The sequence below is a fragment of the Halichoeres trimaculatus genome, unplaced genomic scaffold (assembly GCF_033239565.1).
Source record: "Halichoeres trimaculatus isolate MK-OKI-2021-1 unplaced genomic scaffold, fHalTri1.1 fHalTri1_scaffold_13, whole genome shotgun sequence".
Taxonomy (NCBI): Eukaryota; Metazoa; Chordata; class Actinopteri; order Labriformes; family Labridae; genus Halichoeres; species Halichoeres trimaculatus.
The window spans coordinates 29,307,515-29,333,674 of record NW_027437191.1 but is presented as its reverse complement, the minus strand read 5'-3'; the positions used below and the strand labels follow the sequence as shown (position 1 = coordinate 29,333,674).

Sequence of the window (26,160 nt, the reverse complement as noted above, 5' to 3'; positions counted from 1 at the left end):
ATTCCCCCTCACCTGCCACCTACCCACCAACCAAACCCTCTCCCTGTACATTCACAGACACTTAGTTAAAAAAAGTACATTTAACTCTATGTCACAGTTTCTTGTTGGTGTCGTTTTGCAGGGATTAGGCTAAATAAGTTAAGATAGTGTAATTAATTAACGTCAGTTTAACACAGTGCGTCTCAAATAGTGGGGCGGGCCCCCCTGGGGGGGCGCGGTGCGATGCTGAGGGGGGCGCGTGTGACCCTGGGGAACATGCTTTTTTTCCGCCGTACTACAATAATTACAATAATTGATTTTTTGAATTTGTTATTATTTATTGATTTTGTTTAATTTTATTTTCAGCAGCAAATGGTGCAATAAGTCTGTCAAAAATGTTTACAGCTTATACAAGGATAATATTATCTTTTGAATTTTAGGCAAATTGATGCACTTAAAATCTTTTCTTTTACAGACTTATAAACAATGTTAATAAGGTTATTCTTGTAAGTTGAACTATATCTCTTTCTTTTTGTTTGAGGTGTACCTATAACTATTTTATAGACAAATGCTATTATTTATAGTTGCGGCGGAGAGTGGGTGGTGGGGTGGGGGCGCGAATTGTTTTCGTCTTGCTAGGGGGGCGTAACAGAAAATAATTGAGAAGCACTGGTTTAACATAACCGTCATTGCTTAACATTAACATTACACAATGCTCAACACTGTTCATTTTCTACATGTTGATTTTGATGTAAAATTATCCAACGTTTACATAATTTTGAAACAAATAAAAGTATATATGTGATTTACGTTTGTTTTTTCTAAGGCAAGCTATTTCGTATTACACTGCGCATGAGCGTCTGAGCGCAGTGAGACTGTGGCGTACGAAGCCGCAGCTGGACCCTTCTCTACAAAAGGAGCAGCAAAGCTTTTGCGCCTTGTGAGGCACAAAAGCTTTCAGATGCACCAAGAGAAATGTAAACACTTAAAAAGTTGTTTAATCATTAAAAGCCTTGATTATTCTAATCATAACCCATCACATGTTAACATAGAGGGTGAATATAAAGCATTCTGAGTGAGTTGTGTTGGTTTTTCTTTGTCCGTACATTTTGCACTGGCATAACCCACACTAAACTGTGAACTCATCATCTGAATGAGGTGCTTGGTTTGAGCTAGAATCTGTTGTAAGGAGTAAATGAAGAACATTAAATCTCAGGAAAGACCTTAAACAGCATCTGATGATGCAGCATTATTGTAATTCAGCGGTTTGAGGATTCCTCTTTGACTTTGAGAAGTATTTAATGCCTCTGCTCTGGTGGGATCCACAGATTAAACCGCTGTGTTAAAAGTCACACTGTGTTTTTAGGGTTTAGCAGTAAAATAACACTAATCTCAGATAATAGTACAGTTAAATGTACATTATGTGGGCAGCAGCTCTCCCAGCCTCATTCCAACCAATTCCTTATTTCCCTTCTTGTCCGAGATGAATTTATCCCTGCGAGATTAGCCTGCCGAGGCATTAATTTAATATCGACCGCTGCTTTGTCTCTGTTCACCAATATCTACCGTAAGAATCCATAACTCCAGATATTAAAAAAGTAATAAGGCAGAGAGATAGGACAGAGGTAGAATGAGAGATGGGAGGAAGATGAGGTGCAGCGTAATGGGTCACACTCATTACCACCACCAGCTGCTATCTCTCCGTCAGAAGGAGGGATCGTTTATTATGCCTGAACGTTATTATCAGGTTTGGGCTAATAGAGGCTTTTCAAGGACAAAATATGTATTTTCTTTTTCTCGCTGTAAATGCATCCATTTGGAAAAACGTTGTAATATTTTTGTTTGCACACATCGATAAGCCAACTGAGGGAAACAAACTCAGAGGTAACAAGCTCCTGACTGGACTTCATCTTTGTCTAAGTGAGTTTAATTACATGCAGTTTATACATCGATCACACTTAAGAAGACCAGCTGCTTTTTATTATGTGGAATAAGCTCTCATCAGAGGTTTACAACAGCCCTGACATGGTGACACATGGACTCCACTCGCTAAGGTGCATAAGACGTCAGCAGCAGATTCTTTAAGCTCTGTGAGGCGGGACTTCCATAGACTTGTTGGTCCAGCACATCCCAAAAATGCTCAATGGGGTTCATAGCTGCAGTTCTCCCAATCATGAAGGACTAAAATCATCAGCATTGAACCATCATGTGCGAAATTTCCTTATCAATAAAAGAAACTAAGGCTGCAACCAATTATTATTTTACGAATCGATTACTCTGACAATTATATTTACGATTAGAATAGAATAGAATAGAATAGAATAGAATAGAAAATACTTTATTTATCCCAGAGGGGAAATTCAGGAGTCACAGCAGCAATCAAGAAAACAAAAGTAAGAAAGTGTACAGAAAGTGCAAAAAGCTCCATAAGAAAATAGATGCTGACAGCTTGTCCATCATTGTCCAGTTCAGCCAGTCTCCACCTCCACAGGGTCCAGGACTGAGCTTCTTCAGCAGTCTGTTCAGTCTCTGTCTCCTGAATCCTGTCTGCTCACAGCAGGTGAAGTTCTTCCAATGAGGCGTTGGTGTCCAGTGTTAGTGCTGTTAGCCATGTCTGTGAATAGCATGATGCTACTCTGCCTTCTGGTATTCCCTCTGTTGCTGGGTTAGCACAGCTAGCTCGTCCATTTTATTGGAGATAGATCTTATGTTCCCAATAACGATGGATGGAAGGACAGGTCCATGTTGTCACTCCTCAGCTCACACCTGAGAACCAGCACATCATCCTCACCTCCTTCTCCTCACCTTGTGGGAAACATCCGGCCTTGCACCAGTTAGCATTGACATGCTATAGGCTGCAAACAGCTGAGTTCACATGTAAACAATGCAGCCATGGTTACATGTAGGATCTCCAGACAAACACAAGGGGTAAAAATAGTAAAAATATCTCCGAAGACAAAACCAGTTTGGTGTCCATGACCAACAAATGAGCCATACAAAGTAATGATCCACTCCAAATACAAAGATTTCGAAGAAGAGTAAAAAAAAAATTACAAGAAACGGACAAAGAAGAGAGAGCTACTGCAAAAGGCAGCCATAGCCAACAGGGCGGCGCCTAGCAATAACATGCTAACAAATGACATGAATCTATTGTCACTTACAGGATTAACAGTTTGGGCAAAATAACAGAAAACACATTGTTTTGTCATCAGATTAAGAACTTAGCGGGCCAAAAAGGCAAATAAATAAAAATATGTCCTCAGTCTTTTCACCTGCAGGTCAAACAGTACAACCCCTCTGTCCTACCACTATCTGGAGCAGCTAACGCTAATGCTAACGCTAGTTTAATGAACTCCTCATGGTTTTCGAACGGGGTAAGGATTTAATAAAAAGACGAAACGAGTCCTAAAAGACAAACCATGAATTTCAAAACTTACAAAAGGAGTGTATGTGGGATTTTGTAGCTCCTCACCTCACCTCACCGCTGTTAAGCTCCGGGCTTGACATCAATGAGCGCGACATATTTGGGTTTTAAGTGCTGGATCATTGCAGTCATACTGCCGTGCCATGCAAGGCAAATGTCATGCTGTGTGCTTTTACTCAGCGTGAAATTCTCCTAAACTCTGGGATTTTTTTAGACTAACAGCTTCTCTGCCATTATTCACGTCTTTACTCGGCTTCTCCTCCGCCACGCTGATCTGTTTACATGTGACGCATACAGCCCCACAGCTCAGGTAATCTACACTCCAGTCAAGCAGGTGGCGCTAATGCACCTTCAGCTAGTTGCAAACAGCTAAATAATCCGACAAAAATGAAGAAGACAAATAAACTAAAGAGAAACTAATAAAGCATCGACCATGGAAAAACCCACTGTGAAATCAAAAAAGGATTAAAACTGTTATAAGTGAGACCCCAAATGTTTGTGAAACAGATGTTTTGAGTGTAACCCAGTTGTATGTGCTGATGTCTCAAACTTGAACTCACAGGTGTCTTATTTTCATATCTTCCAGGTAGAACAGGTCACACTGAAGTGGTCAGAGTCGTCTTCCATCCAGAGAAGATCAGCTTCGCCAGCCTCCTCAAAGTTTTCTGGGAGAGCCACGACCCGACTCAAGGTAAAACTCGACCAAAAGCAACCTCACAGAAAAAGTCTCCATCAGAGAAAAGAGAGTGAAATCTGCTTAACAGCCTGATATTGACAGTGAAAGATGACGTTCAGTGTATTAAAGGGATAGTTCATCATTTTTTAAATAGGTGGCATCATACTTGGGTCATATTATGAAAAAAGTCTCAATCACTCGGGTCATGGCAATTCTAAGCTTGATTCAAAGAGGGCAAATGGACTTGGTAAAACTCTCAGAGATGTTTCACCTCTCCTCAACCCTGGTAATGACTCAGCTAACGCCTGCATGTGACTCACTGGCAGACTGGTGACCCACAGACGTTTATATTTTCTTGCTCTGTCCACCAGTCTGTTTGACTGATTGATTGAAGAGGCCTTTAGAGGAAAGATGAAACATTTTCAAGATCAAGAAATAAGATCAGATTAAGCTTGCATATTTTGACAATAAATGTAATGTTAGGTGTCAAATAGGGATACTAAATGTGCGCAAAAGCCTTAATGAGCTCAAATCTGGTGCTCTGTTTTTGTCTGAAAACGCTAAAACGCAGTGAAAATGCAGTATAAAAAAATCTGCATTTGCACAGAAATGCTAAGAGACTGAAAATGCTGTAGTTAGCATGCCAGGCCTGTAGTTGGAGCCATAACTGTCTTGTCCAAAAGTGGCTTTCAGTAGATCTCTACTGAAGAAGAGTTGAGCCGATCATCTGGTGTGTTAGCGAATGCTAAGTGCAGAAGTGGAGCAATAGATGCACATTCTATTGAAAGACAGTCAGCAGAGTCAACAGCACAGCATGCTAGTCTGCAACGAGGCGCGGCGTCCATTGGTGTCCACTCCCAAACTGCAGGGGGCAGTGTATCACAAACATACGTCTACCAGAGTACTAAACGAGAGTCGAAGAAGTTTGGATTTTGTTTACAAAATAACATGTCCGTCCCTGAGATTTTTCCAGGTTATTTTAACCTAGTCAGTTAGCTAACAGCTAGTCACTGTTCGTCAAGAATCTGCTTGTGGCTGGCTGCAGAAAGAACAGAAGTCACGTTCACACCCAGCCATGAAAACACTGCATATTTACTGCCTGGTTCAAAAACAGCTTGGGTCTAAAACGCCCATTTCACCATCGGCACACACTGTACAGTGAGTGAATGTTTTTTCTATCTCTGTGGTTTAGAAGTTATTAGGATCATTTGATTTTCCAATCAGAGGCACAGCTCAGGTCATGTGACCGCCAGGCGCCCTGTAGCTGCTCGAAGAAAAACTCACATAGCAAATGTGGCTGCGTCCATGGATTGGCTTCATTTCACGGTTTCAGGAACAGACGGGTAATGTTGCAAAGGCTTCGTCCATATTTTATACAGTCTATGGTAAAGAGTCATACAGATGCCTGTATTTCTGCACTTTGACCACTAGGAGATCCCGATCTTCCACCATGTTGTCCGTGCGTCTCTGGCAGGTTAGAAATTTTTGAGTGTATACGGCGCGGAAATTTTCCGCATTGAAGGGACTGCGCGATGGGACGTGAGTGTGAAAATGACGTCATTCATCCGCACTGAGCCTCGTGGACTTCGCAGACATGTCCAGCATAGATCAGCCTTTGCACAGCAACAGTGGCTGCAGTGTTTCAGAAAAATTTCACTCTAGAGGCCATGTTTTGAAGTTTGCGCTACAACAGTTTTAGGGTGAAACGCAAAAGTTTTGTTGCATTTCAGCCTCTTGTTTACACGGAAACAGCGTTTCAGCCGACCTCAAACGCAAACTTTTGAAAACGGCCTCCAGAGTGGGATTTTTCTGAAACGCTCTCGAAACCATTGCCGAGTAAACAGTAAGCTGGCGTTTTCAGTGGAAACGCTGACGTCACACTCTGCCTCGCGCGCGCATACAACAGGACAACAGTACCGTTGATACGATCGTCACGAACTACCGTGTTGTGCTTGTGCTGCACAGTCTGCTGAATCTGCTGATTTACTTCCAACAAAATGTGCATCTGTTGCTCCACTTCAGCTCTTAGCGTTTACCAATACACCAGATCATCGGCTGAAACACAAAAGCGCTTTTGCGCTTCACCCTAAAACTATTGTCGTGTATACAGCCTCTAAGATTTTGCTCAAAACATGACCCAATTTTGCATCATACTCTTCGCTCTTGGCAACAGCGGATGAGGCTTCTAGAAAGCTAGGCTTTGGAATGCTGAGAGGGTCTTGATGAGACAGTCGCTGAAAAAAGTGTTTGCGAAGACTCAAGCTTGACATAAATTCAGAATATTTTGGGGACAATACGCCCCCTTTAAATCACGAACTGTCCCTTTAATGCCAACAGTTGAGGATGTTCTGTAGTGAACCAAAATGTGAGGTTTAAATGTGTATAGTGCTCAGGATCAAAGATGAAATCTGAGTCATCTGTATTTTTACTCTGGGGATAATCAGTTTTGAAACAGAACTTCTTCACTTTTAACTGAAGTCTGGGATTGACAGACTGACTGACACAAGTTGCCATCTTTAGAGCCAAAACACTTGATTGGCTGAAACCTCAGAGCTCACCAAACATTGTGGTTGACAGGCTGACAAGCTGACATGAAATGATGAAAGGATACATGATGAAATGATCAGCTCGCAGTCAAAAACAGCCCTCAGTTCTGCCAAGACAGACGAGTTTTATTTTTGGAAATGCTGTCAGCTGTTGTGTTCAGATGATCTGATGTTGCCTCTGCCAAAAACTGAAGGAGAGGGCTGAAATCTTCAGCTGAAATTCTGCCTCTGTGTGTGTGTGTGTGTGTGTGTGTGTGTGTGTGTGTGTGTGTGTGTGTGCAGGGATGAGACAGGGGAACGATGTTGGGACGACGTACCGCTCTGCCATCTACACCTACTCCAAGCAGCAGTTTGAGGAAGCTGTAGCATCCAAAGATCAATACCAGAAGGTACAAAAATATATTCATTAATCAGTCTTTAATTCACCATATTTCTTCATCATATCCTTACTGTTGTCTCCCTTTACCATCTGTTCTGCTGCTTCTCTTCTGCTTTTAACTCCATTTCCCAGAATGCCCCTCTTTTTGCCACACTGGTGTTTTAATTAGTCTCAGACACTAAAAAAAACACGCTTTGCATTTGGCTTTTACTAAATTCAAGAGTGACCATATGTGGATGTAAGGATGAAGATAAAGAGAAGTGGCTTTTTTTTCGATCGGGCCTTCTCGGTTGCTGGGTCCAGGCTTTGGAATAAGCTACCGCCTAAATCACGCAGCACTATTAACTTAAGGCTTTTTAATCCAGACTTAAAACCTATTAATTCAGACTGAGTTTTACCATTTGGTAATGGGGTGAGATCTTTTTGCTATTTTATTTGCTTTTTTTTTGTATTTTTATTGCATTAACTTTAAATGGTTGTGTCCTGATGTTGATTTTAATAGATAGCACTTTGGTCACCCTGTGTGTTGTAAAGGGCTTTACAAATAAAAGTTGATTGGTTGATTGATAATTCAGGTGGAAATTGAAATTCTGACCAACTGACTCATTTAATATTAACACACTGAGAAAACAGTCAAAATTTAGCCCCATTTGCCACTTGAGGCTACAACTAGCAGAGCTAGCACAACTAGGTTTGTATCCACACACATGTTCTGGTTACATACTGCTCTACTTGATACGTTAAAACTAGCAGGGTCTACATTCAGTTAGATTTCCATTTTAAGAAAATACTGACAATCCGCACCATAAATGACCATCTGTCACCTGTGCTTGTTTACATCCGGGTAGTCAAGCATTTTAGTTTTGTAACAGCAGCTATTAACAGGAACTGCAGCACACAGTGTTGAAAAGCTGTGCTTTATTTTATACACAAGACACTGGTATTATTTTTGGGCTTATTTTAATGAAAAGATCAATATTTATTTTAGATGGTCCCAAAGAGCAATTATAGTTTATTGTTTAGATCAGTGTTTCTCAAGTTGTGGTCCACGGACCACTAGTGGTCCACAAAGACCGTGAGGAAATTTTTTTTAATGAAACATTCACAAAAAAAGAAGGGGTGGGGGTGTGAGTTGTTCGGCTACTACCCAAATTGATAAAATCTACAAAAATTGCTTCATAAAAGCATTGAGTAATTTCATTTAATCTTAGTACTTAAGTGTTTAAATACTAGAAATTTTAAGTATTTTGGAATAATGTATCAGTAATGTAGTTCTACTCAGATTTTGAGGTTCATTTTGTCCCTCATTCTAAAAGAAAAAAACAAACAAAACACCAAACTATGAGGAAATGAGTGCACTTTTTTACACTAGTCTTTGTCATTTTGAAAAAAACTTATTCTGAATAAAGGGAATTAAAGAAATAAAATGTATAATTTTAATCACAGAAATGAGTGGGGTATAATACATTTTCAAAATAATTGTTTGTTGCAGCCCTAGCAAGTTGTAACATGTATGATTCGAGTTCAGTTCTAGCTCGTGGTGGTCCGCAAGAGTTTTCTGGGGGAATAAGTGGTCCTTGGTCTGAAAAAAATTGAGAAACACTGGTTTAGATGACTAAATGAACAAATCACCAGCACAAATTTCTAAGGAGAGAAGCCGAAGACAACTTTAACTTTTAAACACTTGTCCACAAATAAATAAATGTACAATAAACAGTGAAAAGGCTAACAAGCCTTGTCTGAAGAGCCAGAGTCACTTCTACTTAAGTAATACTGAAATTCCATGCAGCAAAAACTCTGGGTTAATGACACTCTGGGCAACCTCTTGATATCAGAAACTAAACAGAAAGTTGTTTTATAATATTTGGATGAAGGCAAATGAACTTGATTAGGACAGGTGAATTTTATGAAAATTCACCTTTGTTCTGTTAATTTCTGTTGTGAAAATAACCTTTTATCATGAGGCCTGATGAGGGTGGAGTATCCTTTGACTCAGCCTCCAGTGGACACTCAAGGAACTGCAGTTTTTTTCTTCCTCATTGGCTCTATTTTCTAACACTGGGGGTTTCAGCTTGAAGTCAACAAAAGAATACAGATGTAATTTAAATCTTCCATACATATACATCAGCTTTAACAGTCAACACACACACACAACGATGTTCACACACACTCCCTCTGTTGAACTCTCTCCCGCTGAGACTTCTGCACCACTATCCCACCAACAGGGCTTGTTGCCATGGAAACTGACAAGGAGGAGGTTACTCTATTGTACTCTTTTCTATTCTGGTGAAGTCTGGTCTTCATTCAGGTCCTCTTTCTGTGTTTCTCTCCCTCTTTCATCTCCTGGTTCTCACTAAAACCTTGTTTATTTTTCAGATTTTGACTCTTAAAGTCTCCCATTATCCACCGCTGCCGAGGTTCAGGCGCTAAACAAATCAAACTCTACTTATGGTGTAATAAAGACTCCAGCTGAAGGCGGGTTTAGGGGTCTTAAATGAAACAAAATTTGCTGCTAGAAAGCAAAATTCTGGTTTTATGTGGACATTTTGGCTATTGGGATATGATAGTTGCTTTAGTAATGCCTTTATTCACAGTTAACACTGAAATAAAGCCTTGAATGGATCAGTCTATCCATAAAGAACGCTTGAGTACACAGAGATTCAGATTCTTTAATTACAATATGCCAATAAAATACCAATACAGAGCTCAAATTGTTCTTAGGTGGTGTTTTTTTTGATAATTTGGAAATGCAACCTTGATTCCTCCCTCCCGCTGCTGTAGTGAAAGTGTTTGATCATTTAAAGGCACTTTCAAAGAAATGCTTTGGACAAGTTCATTAATTTTTTATACTTATAACAATTTAAAGCAAGAAAAATCTCTCCCTTCTTTGTGAATGAGTGCACGAAAACACAGCTCTCCGTCTTTTTCCAACTCTAACCACCTCCTCTTTAAATTGTCTTTTAACATTTTACGGGCCTAAAACTGCAGGTTTTTGGACTTAAAGTATAAACACATCAAAATGTATGTTTTTTTTTCTTTTAGAGATTTCAGAAAGAAGGGAAAGTGGTCGTGATACCACTCATGGTTGAAGTTTCTTTGTTGTGGTTATTTGCATGAATTTACACTCCCTTGTTTGGCTGTCATCACTAGGATTGCTGGACAGAATTTGGACATTGGACATTGTTTTTCAAAAATGATGCTAACCCAAACAAAATTAACATAAAATTATGCTTATGCAAACTACAGTTTCACCTCAGCCTAAAGTCCATGGTGTCAACAAGCAGAAGCTAAACTCTCTGAAGTCTTTGATTTGACATGACGGGATTAATCTGTTTCTGGTGCTTCTTATGTTAGTGAAAGTTGATAGCCATTATTGAGGGCTTTTGACCAATCAAAACCAAGCATTTTTACACAGCTGTGAGATGAGTAAAAAAAGCCTGGGATTAAGGATTGTATCACAAACGGACTCTTCAACTTCATTCGTTGGTGCTTCCAGAGCTAAATCCATGTGGACACTGGAGGAACTGCAGCTTTTATCATTTCTCGTAGCTGGAAGTTGCAGCTTCAAAGGGGCTGTGAGGAGTTTGAAAGTGATCTTGAAGGAGTCTCCTTTCTAGATATATGCCTGATAGTAATACACACTTTAAAGTGTGATTATCAGCACCAATATTAATGGTTACAGGTTTTTTTAAATTGCTACTTCTTAGCATGTCTAAGTCTCTTTGACAACACCACGCCGGCTAATGGAGTTTATAGTGAGATGAGAAAATGAATTCTGTGATTAATTTTGTAGTGATGGTGGACACTGGAGCCTAACTGTTGGACAGAAAAAGGACAGAAGAGCAGAAGAAAGATAAACAGGAGAGAGATAGAGCACAAGCTAAAGGCTAACACAGGAGCTAATTTGTTTGTGATAATGTTCATTCCAACCCACAGTCAGCAGTTATTCTGCAGTGGTCTGTTCAAACTTGAGAGTCTATCACTAAAACAGAAGAGTTGGAAACTGACAGTGTTTACTTGTCACCATTGACTGTATATAGAGTGGACAGCGTGGCTCCGCCATTTATCATTGTACTGTTTTAAAGCCAAAATTCCTCCGTCACAAGCGCAGCCATTGTAGCAATTGCAGCCAGAGTCTGCGCAGTAGAGACGATGAGGGATTCTGGGAGAATATGAGTGGAGCCAGGTGACAAAAATAATATATATATTTTTTCCTTTTCCTTTCTTTTTCAATTCTCGACTGTACCTCCTGGCATATTTTACAGTCCCTGAAAAAAATACATGAGAACATCATCTGGCATCATTGTTAAACGCTACGTAAAAACTCATTTTTAACCTCGTATAACTAATGAAAACTAAACTTTTCAGAAAAAAAGAGGACTTGAATACAAGACAACCAAATTATATCTTCAAATCACCACAACAATTGGACGTGAGAAACATTTTTACAAGGTGTATTAATTTTTTCAAGTTTGACCACAGCCCATCTGGAATGACTGGAAACAGCCTATACTGCAGCCAGCCACCAGGGGGAGCAGTTTTTGTATGGAGACCTCACTTTGAGCCGAGCAAGCGGACGTCCATTTTTTTTTTACAGTCTATGGTTGTCACGTTAGCCTACCGATACATTAGAGCACAGGGCTGCCGATAGCACTACATATAGCTGGCTGCTACAACGTTAGCTTGATGACACATTTCAAACCGTAGCGCTACGCAACTGCACTGATTATTACCTTACTTTCCGCATTGTATCCAATAAAAAGTTGTCTTGAACAAAGAAAATTTTGCAGTCTAGTTAAAACAGATCCTCCTCTTAGCATCTTTTCATTAGATTCATTTTGAACAGGAGAGGTTGAACAAAAGCACACAGACACTCTCACAGTAAAGATCCCTTTCTTCTTTAATTTAACTTCACTGTGTTGTTTTTTTGCTGACACACACTGAGTGCCTCTAAAACAGCTGTTAGCAACAATAAACAGAAACGCTCATGCAGAGTGTAAAACAGGGCATTAAGCTCTGTGTGAGCACACCTTTAAACTAACATTTCCCATGTTTTTATTTCAGCTTGTGTTGACTCTCAGGGACAGCATCCTCTCTTTCTAGGGTTTTTCTGAAGCAGCTTTCATTTTTTCCTCCTATGACTCTCAATCTTAGAGGAAGAAAAGGGATGATTACCTCCCTTTCACATCGTGTAAGTGCGAGGAAAACATTCGGTGTTGCAGAAGTGTTATTGAGTTGAGGTTTTGTAAAAAAGGAAGGAGAGTTAATAAAATGTTGAGACAATGAAATCAAGAGTTCAAATGCGCTTAACAACGCAGGGATGTGACTGAGGACTCAATGAGTCCTGGTCTGAAAGGTAATTATGGTCTTGAGCTTTATGTAACACGCAGATAGACAGATTCTGGGTCTATTTTTGTCTCTTTGAGCTGTTTTTCTGTCCTGTAGAGGGAGAGGAAGTTGATGGATGAACCCTCTTCATCTAACCAGCACATCTCTCCATCAATCTCTCTAGGTTTAGTTTCCTCTCTCAATTTTTTCTCACCAGATTGTCTCCCCCACCCTCTCCCATCTGTGTGTGTGTGTGTGTGTGTGTGTGTGAGAGAGAGAGAGAGAGAAAGCAGTTGGCCTATAGCAAACACGCTGCATGCCAAACCATCTGGGCCTTAAATCTGTCCTCCACAGAAATCGCTTTAGTTGCAAAACTAATGCACAGACACACACGCAAACACGAGCACGTATATATGCACACACGGAAATAATGTTTTGATTCAGTTTTTTTTTAATGTGCGTAAACATATATGCGATTAACATTTCTTTCTCAAGCCAAAAACGACATGTACGCTTTAATAATTCAGCGCTTTTCTTTCTCCTTTGAGTGGAGATGCATCGTTTCTTTGGCACATCGAGTTTGCGTGCGTTTGAGCAGCCCCTTCTCTGAAATATTGATGAATTTGTGCCCCTTAATTCTTGGGTGGAGTCTTTCTCTGTGCATGAAGCATTTTGTAGGTATCTTTGTCCCTGCAGACGCTAACACCATCTACCTGCTTCTCATTTTTCCTAACAAGCTGAAACTGTGAAATCCAGGATAGCAGGGATGGTTTCCAGGATGCAACGACAGATTCTGTCAAGCATTTTTTCTTCTTCTTTCCCTGCTTCACTTTAAGCTTGCTATAGAAATAAAAGTGTAGATTTAAGAGTGTTAAAGCGACACGTCGATGCGGAAAGCAGGAGCCCAGAAGCAGCCGTATAGAAAGAGAATCGTCTGGTTAATTTGACTGTCAGGGTGTTGACTGTGTTCGCTATGCCGCCTGGCTTGATTGCATTGTTCACACACCGAGTGATTGGGGAATTTGGTGTGTGTAAGTGTGTGTGTTTCTGTTTGTGTGTGTGTGTGAGGTACAACAGCACTGCAGAAAATTACCTTGCAGGCGGCTGGCGGTTGTCTGCAGCATGAAAGGAGCCTCCCTTTTCTTCTCCAGCCTCCTACCCATCATTAGGGTGTGCACTGCGTCTGAAATGGCAGGTGGAAGTGCTAAATGTGTGTGTGTGTGTTTGTGTGTGTGTGTGCATGCTTGCTTTATGTAATAATGTGTGCTCGCTTGGTGGGTGCAAGCATGGGTGCTGAAGCAGTGTGTACTCATTGTTCTGGCATCTCTTTGCCTCTTGTTCACGTCTGCAGCCACATTTTCTTTTCATGAACACACACATCTTCAAAACACAAATCATCTGCTTTTTCTTCCTCTTGATTTTTCTTTTTTTCGCCGCTGAATCCCTCCTGGGCGCCTCCAACATGCCAGCTTTACCTTTTTCCCATCCAAATGTTTTCACTCCTCTCTCTGCTTCTCATGGGTGCTTATCAGTATTGTTCACGTTTGCCTGCTTTACCGGAGCAGTCAAGGTATTTGCATTTCAAATGAGGAATCTACTTCTCTGACATGCAAATTAATGGATGTGAATTATGCATTTATGGCGGGCTGCAAACGCGGCAGCAGGACCAGCACCAAAACAAACACACGGGAGCATAAAAAAGGCAGACAGGGCGGTTGAGGTTGTTCCAGTTACAGGAAAATGTGAGGTGAAGGCGTTTGAGGTTTCACAGGAAGAGCTGCTATTGAAGTCAGCGCCCAAATGTAAAGTTTAAAGCCACTCGGAGCCAGAGTTGCTTCTAGTATCAAACACTGATTCCTGTTAACATGAAAATGACTAAAAAGATTAACTCCAGGTCAGATTTGTCATGTTTGTCCTTAAAGCGTTGGCATGCACCAAAACTTTCAAAGACATCTGTTTCTGTGGCTTCATTTCCATCTAGTGCAGAGGCCTTCAACCTTTACTCTCATGAGAGCCATTTTGCCCTTAGCTCGCCATTATTAAAAACAATCTGGAGCAACAAAATCTACTTTATCTTCACAATAAAGACAATTAAGTGTATAAAATTCTATACATGGCTGAAATCTAGTGAAAAATAAACAAAACAAGAAGTTTTTTTAGGAATTCAAGAAATGCACATGGTACGGCTCAGTTTTTTTTATTTCTGATAAATTCGCAAAAATTAAAAAAAAAAATGAAATTAAAAAATTTGCCAAAATTAAAAAAAAATTGCAAAAAAAAGAAGAAATTTCCAAAATATGAAGACAGTGTAAAAAAGTTCAAAATTTTAAACAATTACTTAAAGTTTCAAAAATTCAAAAATTACACTAAAATTTGCCTTTTTTATTTTAAAAATCTGCTAAAATGTAAAAAAAATCAAATATTAAAATTTGTGGGTGAAAAATTATTAATTTGAAAAAACGTAAATGTTTCTGAAAGAATACTTGAATTTGATTACATATATTGATAATATTGCTCAACTCATTATTCTTCTTTGTTTGCCAATTTCTCGCCACATATAAATCATATATATTAAGCCAGCATGTTGGCAGTTAAATCAGTCTATCCACACAGAATTAAAACCTGTATTTTCTTTCAGATTTATCTTTTTGTAAATTTAGTTTTCTTACTAGGTCTGTAAAACTTGAGGTTAGCCACAGGTGCATGGAAAGTTGATGGACTGTTGATGTTGTAAGAGGTGAAGTAGAGCTGTGTCAGGTTTTATTGACAGATGGGATGAAGATTTAGTTCAACAAAATGTTAACAAATGATTTTATTTTTTGTCATGTCTTTAATCATTAATACCCTCAGTAAGAAAAATAAAAATTCATTACTTTATTAATGTTTTTAAAAGCTACAGGGACCCACTGCAAAGGAGTCAAAGGGCAGCAGGTTGAAGATACCTTTTCTAGTGGATCTTAAGTGAGAGTGTCCATCTCTCCTTAACAAGACAATCCAGTCACATATTTAAACCTTGATGCCTTTGATTCAAACTCACAACTTATCCATGAAAATATAGAGGAATCTAGTATGATTGGATTTAATTTGGAGCAAAAAATTGATACTTGGAGCCCAACTTTTGTTTTAACCTAAAATTACTGGAAAAGAGACGATGTGTCTCTGGAAGTAACGTGTTGTTTCTTTCCCTCTATAAACTGATTTTTGTGATAACTGTTCAGCGAGGGCAGGGGTTCGCAAAGGGGGTACGCAAGATTTGAAAATGTATATAAAAAAAAAATCAACCAAGAAAAATCCCTTCAACACAATTGATTTAATCGATGTTTGAATCCAAATACGTTTTAGTTCCTAAACTGAGTACTTTATCCAATAGACACTAATTGTACAGCGCTGTTTTACATTTTTTTTTCCAACCAAAACTAATTTGCACTTGGTAGGGGGTACTTGGCGGGTAAAATACATGTCATAGTTGATACATCACTGAAAAAAGTTTGAGAACCATTGATCTAGGGAATATAATTTGAAATACATTAGGATCGTAGGAAAAGCAGGAGTCACATCAGGTGAAACCAAGCGGCAACTTCCCTTTGCTTGAAATGAAGCCAGTGTAGAAGTGTTTGAAAACTGCAGTTCCTCAAGTGTCCACTAGAGGCTGGGTCCAGAAGTAGTGAAAAACATATTAACACACATTCAAGAAAGCCGATCTTTACAGCCAATATAAACATTTTTACAGCCTGGTTTGAGAAAAGATTTTGGCCTGAATAGCTAGTTAGGATTTTAGAAGAAGTTCGAAGACATTAGGATTACGAATTTGTATAACCTGAGCCACCAGTGGCTGGACTCATCTTGACTCTGCCCTTTTTCTTCAGGCTAGCTAAGCCGTAGTTCAGAATTTCCTATATGACACCTGAAAATGTTGGCTTCAAAACTTCAAAACAAAATTTTAAAAACAAGAAGGGTTTTAAAAAGTATTTCTTCTTTTTACATTAAGAAAGTAAGACGTCATTTCTGAGGTAGAGACTGTAATTTGGACGGCATTTTCTTGTTCAGAGCCTAGCCTAAGCTAACGTTACTCTTGTAAGAAATAACACATCAAAACTTTATCATGTGGTCATCGGCTATTTTAAAGTATGACTTATCAATCCAGGGTGCTGCAGACTGGCGTGCTTGAGATATGTTGTTGATTTGTACAAGCATCGAATCTTAACAGCCCAGATTTTTAGATAATCATGTTTAGAAAGTGTTGTGTTTGGGTTAAAGCAGGAAACAGTATAATTAGGAGATCATGTATAGTGAGCAGGATGTTTGGGGGGGACTGGATCCCTGAAATCTGGGTGAGTGGTACCTGGATGTAAAATGAAGGGATGCTTACTCATCCTGAAGGGTACGTAGATAAATAAGGATCTTCATCCTGCTGCTCTGAGTCATTCAGCGCATCAGCGGAGATTCTCATTTGTGTTAAACTTGCTAACACCACATCTTTTCTCACTTTTGTCTTCAGTGTTTTTTATTTAGAAACCCCTCAGACCCTCCAGCTTTGTTATCTGAGCGCTGACGTCAATGAAGTTAAAATGATTTCCAAACAATTACCCCCCACTAACTATTAGAGGCAGCAATGTGTGAAATTACCCCGCACCACTTTAAGGCCGAATGCTGCTTTCGGACTAAAAATAAACTTTTTAGTATTTCCTCCAGGAGCTCTTCCCACTCAATCTGGAAGTTCAGTCGGAGCATTAAAAGTGTCTGCAAAATGACGCCATTAGCATCAAGATCAGCATCACCATCCTCACAGACATCTACTTTTTAACAGCTCTGCTGTGACGTCTTTCTGCACCTAATGGAAAGACGCACTGATGAAATGTGCAGCGGTAGACTTTTTTTCTAGATTTCATTATGCTTCAACACTACTTAAATGATTCTTTGGTAATTTCATATTTATTTGTCTTTACTACTTAATGTAAGTAATACTGCTTTGATAGGTGTTGCTTTACTTTTGTTACTGCTGAGTAATGACCTTTCTTTCCCCATGCAGAAATCTAAGAGACGACACTGCAAAAAACTGAAATCTCATCAAGTGTTTTTGTCTTATTTTCAGTAGAAAATGTCTTTTTAGTCTGAATATGAGCCACATTCACCTGACCGGTCCAGAAAAATGTCTTATTTCAAGTTATTTAAAGAAAAAAACGAGGTTTGAATTGCTTGTAAAATTTTAAAGAACAGCCTATGGAACAAGAGAAAAGTTTCTAGCAATTTTTTCTTGGCAGATTTTTTAACTTATTCCAAGTAATTCAGACCTCATTTTTGTCTTTAAATACCTTGAAACAAGAAATTTTCTGGGCTGACCAGTTGAATGTGGCTCAAATCAAGCCTAAAGGAAATGGCAGTAACATGTTTTGGTCCAAAAAGCCAATAAATCAAGCACAGCAGCATTGTTTCCAGGCTCTCATAGCCCCTCTGTTCAGAACGCTCTAATTTAGTGGGCGTGGCCTTCATATGTAAATGAGCCACCACTGATACCGCCCCGCTCTTCAGCGTCACTGAGAGCGGCGCCACGAGCTCTGAGTGCACAATGTTTAAAAAACAGCGAAGCTTGTTTACAGTAACATTACAGGCTAAAACAACAGGCTAACTGCAGCTTAAGTTAGCATCCTGAAGCTAACACAGAGACAAGGGGGACACTGAGGAAAAGCTCTTACATCTGCTTCACAGCACACAGCATTTAAAATACTGACATTTCCAGGGTCCCAGGTTTGTTGGTGGATGGTTGGTAATGGGCCTGGATTCAGGACCAGTCTATTGGCTAGCCCTCTGTTGTACTGTCCAAAGTTGGAAAAGCAGTCGGCTGTGAAGTGACTAGCACACACATGCACAGTTTTACTGAGTGTAGCTGGAACATTTCCCTCATAAATGAACTCTAGCCACTTAGTCTTGTCTGTGAGATGGGAAGCTTGTGCATGGTACTATGAGGCTGTTTACAGCCAAAAACAGCCACACTCCTCTTGGGGAAGGGAGTGGGCGGGGAGGGGGTGTGGGGGTATTTGCTCTGTTGGACCAATCAGGTCAGACTTGCTCCTGATTGGTCAAAAAAGAGAATCGCTGACGTTGGCAAACCCCGGAAATTCCAAACAGCTCGTTTTAGGTCAGGATTTCACATTCACAGGCACTACTAAGTACAGGTTTTGTCTTTAAATATCACATTTTGTGAGCTGGGAGGTAAGCCACAGACCCACAAATTTCACTAAAAGACTTAATAAAGTAATTTTTGCATAATATTGGACCTTTAATAAGACAATGCTAACTTATAATAAGACACAAACACTTAAAAGGACTCTAGTTTTTTTTGCAGGCATCAAGCTTCGGCATCACATATTCAGGATGTGTGTGTTTCGTTGACTTCATATCCAAATGTTGTCAGTAATTTCCTTGATTTTGGGGGCTTGGTGATCGGTGATCAGGGATCAGTGATCGGCCCATCCTTACATATGGAACTGATCTTATATATCTCTGGGAAGGTCTGACAGCCAGTCATTGTTGCTTTTTGCTTTGAGACCTAAAACTCAGGACAATTTATTGGTTGTTTATTAAGTTATAAAAATTGTATTGTTTCACAGGTATTATTAAATGATTTTCAATGAAATAAGATTGGAACATTGAAGGTATATGCTGTCAGTTAAAAAAAAAGAGAAAGGAAAAATCGGTATCTGCCCATATCGGTATCTGCAGGTCAGGCATTTTAAAGATTGGTGATCGTGATCAGGGTTGCTTTTTGACACCTGTAACATTAATATTCTATTGACGCAGGCACCATGTCTGAACGTTCATAACCTTACTCCAACTAGTTTACAAGCAGTTGAACAACGGTAACGTCATCAGTGTTTCAGAAAACATTTCTGTTTTTTTTTCCCTTTATTTAAGTTGTTGTTTGTTTTAGAGGTAAAAGTTGCTTGGAAACAATAATTGTGATGTTATTTCCTTTGAGTCATTTCCCAGCAGTAGTTTAGACCTCGTCTATACAAAGATGTAATTTCAACCCATTTTATATTTCATACAAAAATCACCATTATGCTTCATTCTCGGCTGTTTTTGTTGTTTAACACAGAGGCTCAAAGACATGTGGATAGAGCAGAACTGTGTATGTGTTCGTACTTCATCATATGTGTGTATAACTCCACGATTAATTGTCGGATTGCTTTGCAAAACAATACAAGACAAGGTCACCATCAATTCTGACAGATGTAAAAGTACGATCCAGATCCTGGCAATATTCTGGATACTAAGATCCAGAATATGAAATATGTACTGGGTCATCATCATTTTCAACACTGTCAGGAAACAAATTATCGTACAAACCTGCAACTAACACTAAATTGTAGCAGACAGTCTACTGAAAGGGAGTATAAGTATTTTCTAGTTAGAGTTTATTTATCTTTGTGTCTTCCTCTTCCAGGTTCTGACAGAGGAAGGTTACGGCCCCATAACAACAGAAATAGCTGAAGACCAGACGTTCTACTACGCAGAGGATTACCACCAACAGTACCTGAGTAAAAACCCTGATGGATACTGCGGTCTGGGAGGGACTGGAGTCTCCTGTCCAATAGGAATCAAATCAAAGGCGTGAACAGCCAGTGATTCAAACCTCAGTCTGTTCAGTCATGATGCATATAAGGGGTGATTTTACTATATAAACAGATGGCATTTTAAACTTGTGAATATCATATTCTCAGATGTCTTAAACATTACGCTGAAGAGTTAGACTGCTTCATATCTTGATAATGGTTCATTTATGCACTCTGGCAGTAAAAGAAGGAACATGGCTTCACATTTTATGCAAGTTTTCAGCCTGAAACTTAGAGACACATGTTGTGAAGTTACATTAGGAAAGTGACTAGCTATAGTACACAGCTGTCCGAGCCATGTGACACAGCACAGTGACTTCTTAAAATATTTCTCAGGTTTCTCTTCTAGTGATGATTATTGAATAGGACATGCATTGAAACTGATGCAGTGATTTGCTTTTTGAAAATCAGCAAAAGAATAAAAATGACAAAAACTTAAAAACATGGACTCCCCCAAGTGTTTTACTTTGCTCATAACTTTTCTTTCACGTTCATCCAGAGGCGGTGTTTCCTGTTCACTCATTGCGCTGAATTCTTAAGCTAGCATAGCTACATTTTTGTGCAGACGTGGGGAAAAGGAGAGTCAGTTTGTGTTTGCTCTTTTTGTGGTGTGTTCTTCCTGTGTGTGTGTGTGTGTGTGTGTGTGTGTTTTGTTTCAGGGCAGGATTTTGCATGACCTCTTTCCTCTGATCTTCGCCAGCAGTGATGTTCCAGTCCGTGACTCATCTGTCATGTCAGTTAATCGTACATCCTACATGTGTGTTTGTACAGTGTACAGTGTGTTCTGATGGTTCAACATGCAAACACACACACACTGACATACACACACACACACCAGCAGGAGAGTGTGTTTGGTGCCAGACCCTCCAAAACTTGGCACTACTACTACAGAGTTGAGAAAAAAAGAAAAAGGAAGAGAGGGAAGAGATCAGTCTCTTTGGAGATGGCAGAGCGCCATCTTGGATCTGTGCTTGGTTGGATCCCCTCCATGAAACAGGCTGCAGGACCACAACTTAACCAGGTTTTGGAAAGCAAATTCTGACCAGTATTTTTAAATAAAGATAATTAACCCTTTGGATTTTATTTCATAATGAGTATTTTTAAATAATTCTGTTTTACTTGTTTTTTTTTTGCAATGCAAAACAAATGTTCATGGACTGTAAGAGTAAACAGACTGGCCTTTTATATTTTTTTTAAATTTTATTCTATATTTTGCATTTTGCTGTGCAAAACAGTGTTGTTTAATAAACTCTGTTATGACAGAGATTGTTTGGGATACATCATGGTTTTGAAATAATTTAACAACAGAAAAATAATCGTTAGACGTCCAATTAATCGTTAGATTAGTCGACTAATCGATTAAATAATCGCCCGATTAATCGTTTTAAAAATAATCGTTTACCCCCAGCCCTACCTTTAATATTTGTAAGCGTGAGAAAGCCGAAGAATTCATACTATGATAATGTTTTAGTAGCCGAAGTATTTAATAAAACCTTACCTGGAATCAATACTTTTTATTCCCCAAATCTGATTCTTGAAGTGCTACAGTTTTTTACCGCGGGAAAAATGTGCTCCATGTGAATATTTTGAGTTTTAGTACCTTTGTTAACGTTTTTAAAGGCATCAGTGGGGTCAGCCTAAAGCTTTTTTTAATGGTGTGAATGTTGAGACTTTGAGTTTTGGAAAAATTGTAAGTGTTGTTCGGAAAAGTTAATTAAACCTACAGTTTATTGGAAGGCCTACAACTCAAACAAAATGTTTTGTATATTACTTGTAATGATCTAAATGGGACACAAATATCAACAGACCTACAGTGACCTGTCAAAATTGTACTGGAAATATAAAGTGGATAAGATATTTATTTATAGTCACCAAAATGCTCTAAATCTCCAACTGTCACTTGTTTTATTTGCTTGAATTAGACCCTTGGTGTGTTTCTGAATGTGTCCTTTGTTTAATTACAGGTCTATACTGCCACCCTGTGGTTTTTTGAGGAATGACCCCTTGGCTGAAACCCACTAAAGAAAAGCAACAAATGGGATTTGAGGCATAGATGCTAAATATCCAAACCCCAAATCCCTTCGGAAATATTAGTTGATACCTTACCTCCTAAATCTTTTTTTTTTTTTTTTATTTTAATTTGATTTTTTTGACCCAGCTGGATAATACACTGTGTCTAAGGTGCATCATTTTCAGTTCAATCCAGATGTGAAGGGAGTACTGAAATATTCTTCTTCAACCAGTAGTAAAACTAATGCAAAGGTTTATTCTTTATTATTAGATTAAGAATTTATGCGTGAACCATGAATCATATAGCCTATAAACATTTTTTTGTATCATACTGTAAAATTATCATTTGTGACCTACCCGTAACAGAACTTTTACTTTGAAGAGCCTTGCCAGTTATGTTTCACAGATCCAATCCGAAGTAAGCATAGAATGTTTAAAATCTCTGAGTGTTTCACTTTGGTTAGGTGTAATAAGAATTACAAATGTTTATTTATTCTTTGTATTAATAATAGTTTGCATGACAGAGGAAGTGGCTACTGGTAGACATCTGCAGACTAGATGTGACTGATAGCATTGATGTGATTGGGGAAGTGTTTACCCCACTTGACATAAAGTTGAGACATGTACTTGTGGAACTTGGTTACATCATGTGTACCTATAGGAAGGCAAGGACTGACCCTTGCTGAGCTTCTATGCAGACTGTGCAACAATATTTACGTTGCATTTGCAAGAGAATAAAAATGACATGAAAACACATGAGTTGTTTGTAGTGCGCAGGGGTGTAGCTACAATTAGGCAAACACAGGCAGTTGCCTGGGGCCCCAAGATTCCCAGGGGCCCCCAAAGCTTAAAAACTGATTTATAAAGTTCTCTTCCATTGAAAGCATTTCTTTTTTCTAAATCTTACTTCATATGCTTCAAAATACATCAAAAGGCTTAATCTTTAATGATGGTTTCGGGTACTCCCCCCCCTTCTTATTCAGCGGGCTATTCCATTTTACAACACATCTGAAAATTTGATTCAGGAAAAAAGAGGTAAAAAACACTTTTTTCCACCATTTTTTTCTCATTTTCAACCAAGTCGGAAATAAAAAAAAAAAGTTGCTCTGAGATCTGAGATAAACATATAAGACTTTTAGTATTTTAAGGACTTTATCTAGCCCAGGAAACAGGATAATTTTCTCAAAATCAAACTTTTTGAGTTGGTGATAAACATTATTATACAAAATCTCTTTTTTGTATACATAACTCACTGGACAGGGGGTCAAATAAAAATACATTAACTTTAAAATAACAGTACCAAAAAGTATGGTAACTGTAAATATCACCTCTTTCAGTAGATTTTTCCAGTTTTATGTTGTGCTTGATATTTACATATTTTTTCTTTACTAAATTATGTTTTTCAATATTTACCTATTGTAATGTTTTTCACTTAATACTTTCTTGTTTGTCACTGTTACTCTGTAAATTCCCCACTGTGGGACAAATAAGCTGTCAACTGACCATAAAAGATTTCAAATCCAGGACAAAGTGGACTAAATTATGTATTAACTTTTTTCAAAATCAAACTAAAGTACAGAACTTGAGGAAATGCATTTAGTTGCGTTATGTTACCATGTACAAGATTTACACTGTCTCATGCCTTGATTCTCAGAAAGAGACAGTGGACCCAGGGAAGGCCAGTCTAGCTCTGAGGAAGATGAGTTACAAGGACATGGAAGGCCCCATTGACTGGGTTTGCCTTGGGCCCCGAAACCACTGATTACGCCCCTGGTTGTGCGTTACTATAAACCCCTAAACTGTATTTGGCAATGGAGTCAATCTACACAAGGTGTTCAACACCAACATTTTTACCTAAAAAAAAAAAAAAAAATCACTTTGAAGAACAGTTATGCAATGTAAAAACTGGGTTTTCAATAGTCGCATTCAATATTATTTAAAATCACATTTAATAGACTGTTTGCACTGACGTCACGGTTTGGGTAGTTGCCCGGATGTGCGGCTACATCTCCGGTAAACGAACGTTGAGCTTGAATGGACGAGACAGAAGTAAGCGGTAGAATTTGATTTTATGATGTATTATCCGCCAACAAATGTGGAAATAAGCACGGGGTACACTTAAACATCCAGCGAAGGACTCATCCAGCAAGAAAAAGAGAGACATTTTGGAAAAATTACGCCGAATAAGCGGGAGCGACCAATACGAGGAGTTAGCATCTTTATTATCAACTACCCAAAGGTAAGAAAACATAAATGTAACTACTTTATTTCAAATATAAGAGGGATTCAATGAATAAATGATGTTCTTTAGTGAGAGGCTCACTTTCCAGCACTCGCAAAAAAGCCCCTGAAAGATTTTACTTAGGTCGAGCTTGAGTTGACTCACTGGTGTTTCACTGTAAATTGTTACCATGCCAACTGGCGACCTTCAGTGAAAAGTCGCAGACACGTTCAAGGGAGAAGGTCACCAGTTAGCACGGTCACCTTTAACTCCGAAACACCGGTTGCTCTGTAACGGTTATTTTATCATAATTCTCCAGAACTTGAGTCCAGGAGTGATTAAAGGGAAATTTCCAACACTTAAGATTTAGTTTTTGGTTTGTGGACACTTGAAGATTCAGTTTGGTTCCTTTGAAAACCACAATGGAAACTTTCGTGTCAAATTAATAAACGGATAACATCTCTCAACGTTATCTTCAACGTGCTTTAGGTTGTGACCTTAGACGCAGGAAACTACAGGTAAGCTGTTGGTTTTGTGTTCGACAATTCAGGTCGAGCACAAATCAGTTTCACATTTTGGCCCCTCAGGCAGGTTTGTGAGTAGTTTTTAGGTCATGGCCTTGACTGCCATGTTCCAGTAGGGTCATAATGTGGTTAAGACAGAAAATTTACACAGTCTTTAGTCTGCAAGTTGAACCACAAGACTTAACCTTTAGGTTTTAATGACGTTTATGACGTCAAGTTCAGTAATACTTATTTGCAAAATTTTCCTATTGAGGTTTTTGACTAGGACTGGTAGGTCTTTGATGTACAGAGCTAGAGCCAAAAATAAGGTTATTCATGCCTTATCTCCCAGCGATTTATTGCGTTACCAATATTTTATAAAAACAAAAAACTTCTGATTACTAAATTAAGCTTGTACGAGTTGGAAATACAGTGATGCTGATGTTTCATATCAGAGACGAATTAGTAAGGGGGAATTTGATGTGATTGATGTCAGATATGTGATTGTGGCTAGAGGGGGATGCCTTGTTTGGTCGATGCAAATTAAATGATAAGCAATTTAGAATACAGGTACATGAGCAACATGCCATCAAACATATCAAGTCACCTGTTTTAGACCAGTCAGTTCTTAAATAGAAAATAAATAAAGTAAATGAGTGATTCTATAATTAGGGGTACATTTCAGGTCCATGGGGTATACTAATCAATTTTACTAGATATTAGTTTGAAGCAATGACCAATTTTACAGTGGGTCATTAAGGTGAATTTTCACTTTCATTTAATACAGAAAGTTAATAGGTTCCATCATTTATTTAGCAAAAAATGCAAATCATGTATTGGAATTTGCAGTTTTTGTGCTGTCTGATTACTCAAATGTCAAGTCTGCTCTTCAAAATTAACACAAGGATACATGATTGTGTTTGTTATTTTCAGTATTATATGTTTAAAATAGTAATTACAACATGACAAAGGTGTTTAAAAATTTAAATTATTTATTTAGATAAAATAATTCACTTTGAGTTGAAAAAACCCCATCTAAATCAGCAATGGTTTACTCCAAAGTCACATGACCTAAATCATTTGAGGTCACATTCTTTTTGGTGGGAACCTGGAAGAAAATGTGGCATGTTTTAACTCCTTGTCATCAATTTTTCATCAAAATGATTGTCTATACATGGGGCGCATTAATTGTTAGCCAACTGTGTTAACAACATTTTTTGTGTACTTATTGTAGATGTTAAAATGACCATACTGTGAAGGAAATGCACAGAAAATAAGATGATTGAAGTCGGGCTGCAGCTATCGAATATTTTAGTATTCGAGTATTCTACTGAAAATCCAATCGATTAATCGAGTAATCGGATAATATACATTTTTGTTTAGTTAAAGAGCAGTTATTTTTCAAATGAAAATTTTTCTCTTTAAGAAAGATAATTTTTTGATACAGCATGTCAATAAGAGCACTTGCTTTGGTAGCTCCA

The 26,160-nt window shown here is 38.6% G+C and overlaps 1 protein-coding gene across 1 annotated transcript in view; it reads left to right on the top strand.

The window, feature by feature from the left end:
- msraa (methionine sulfoxide reductase Aa) overlaps positions 1-21,033 on the top strand; it is a 44,161-nt gene extending 23,128 nt beyond the window's left edge. Inside the window, exons 4-6 of the mRNA XM_074685124.1 lie at positions 3,990-4,094; positions 6,908-7,014; positions 19,777-21,033. Of these exons, the coding sequence (XP_074541225.1) occupies positions 3,990-4,094; positions 6,908-7,014; positions 19,777-19,947 (383 nt within the window). The 3' untranslated portion in view covers positions 19,948-21,033. The remainder of the gene's footprint in view (positions 1-3,989; positions 4,095-6,907; positions 7,015-19,776) is intronic.
- The last annotated feature ends 5,127 nt before the right edge of the window (positions 21,034-26,160 follow it).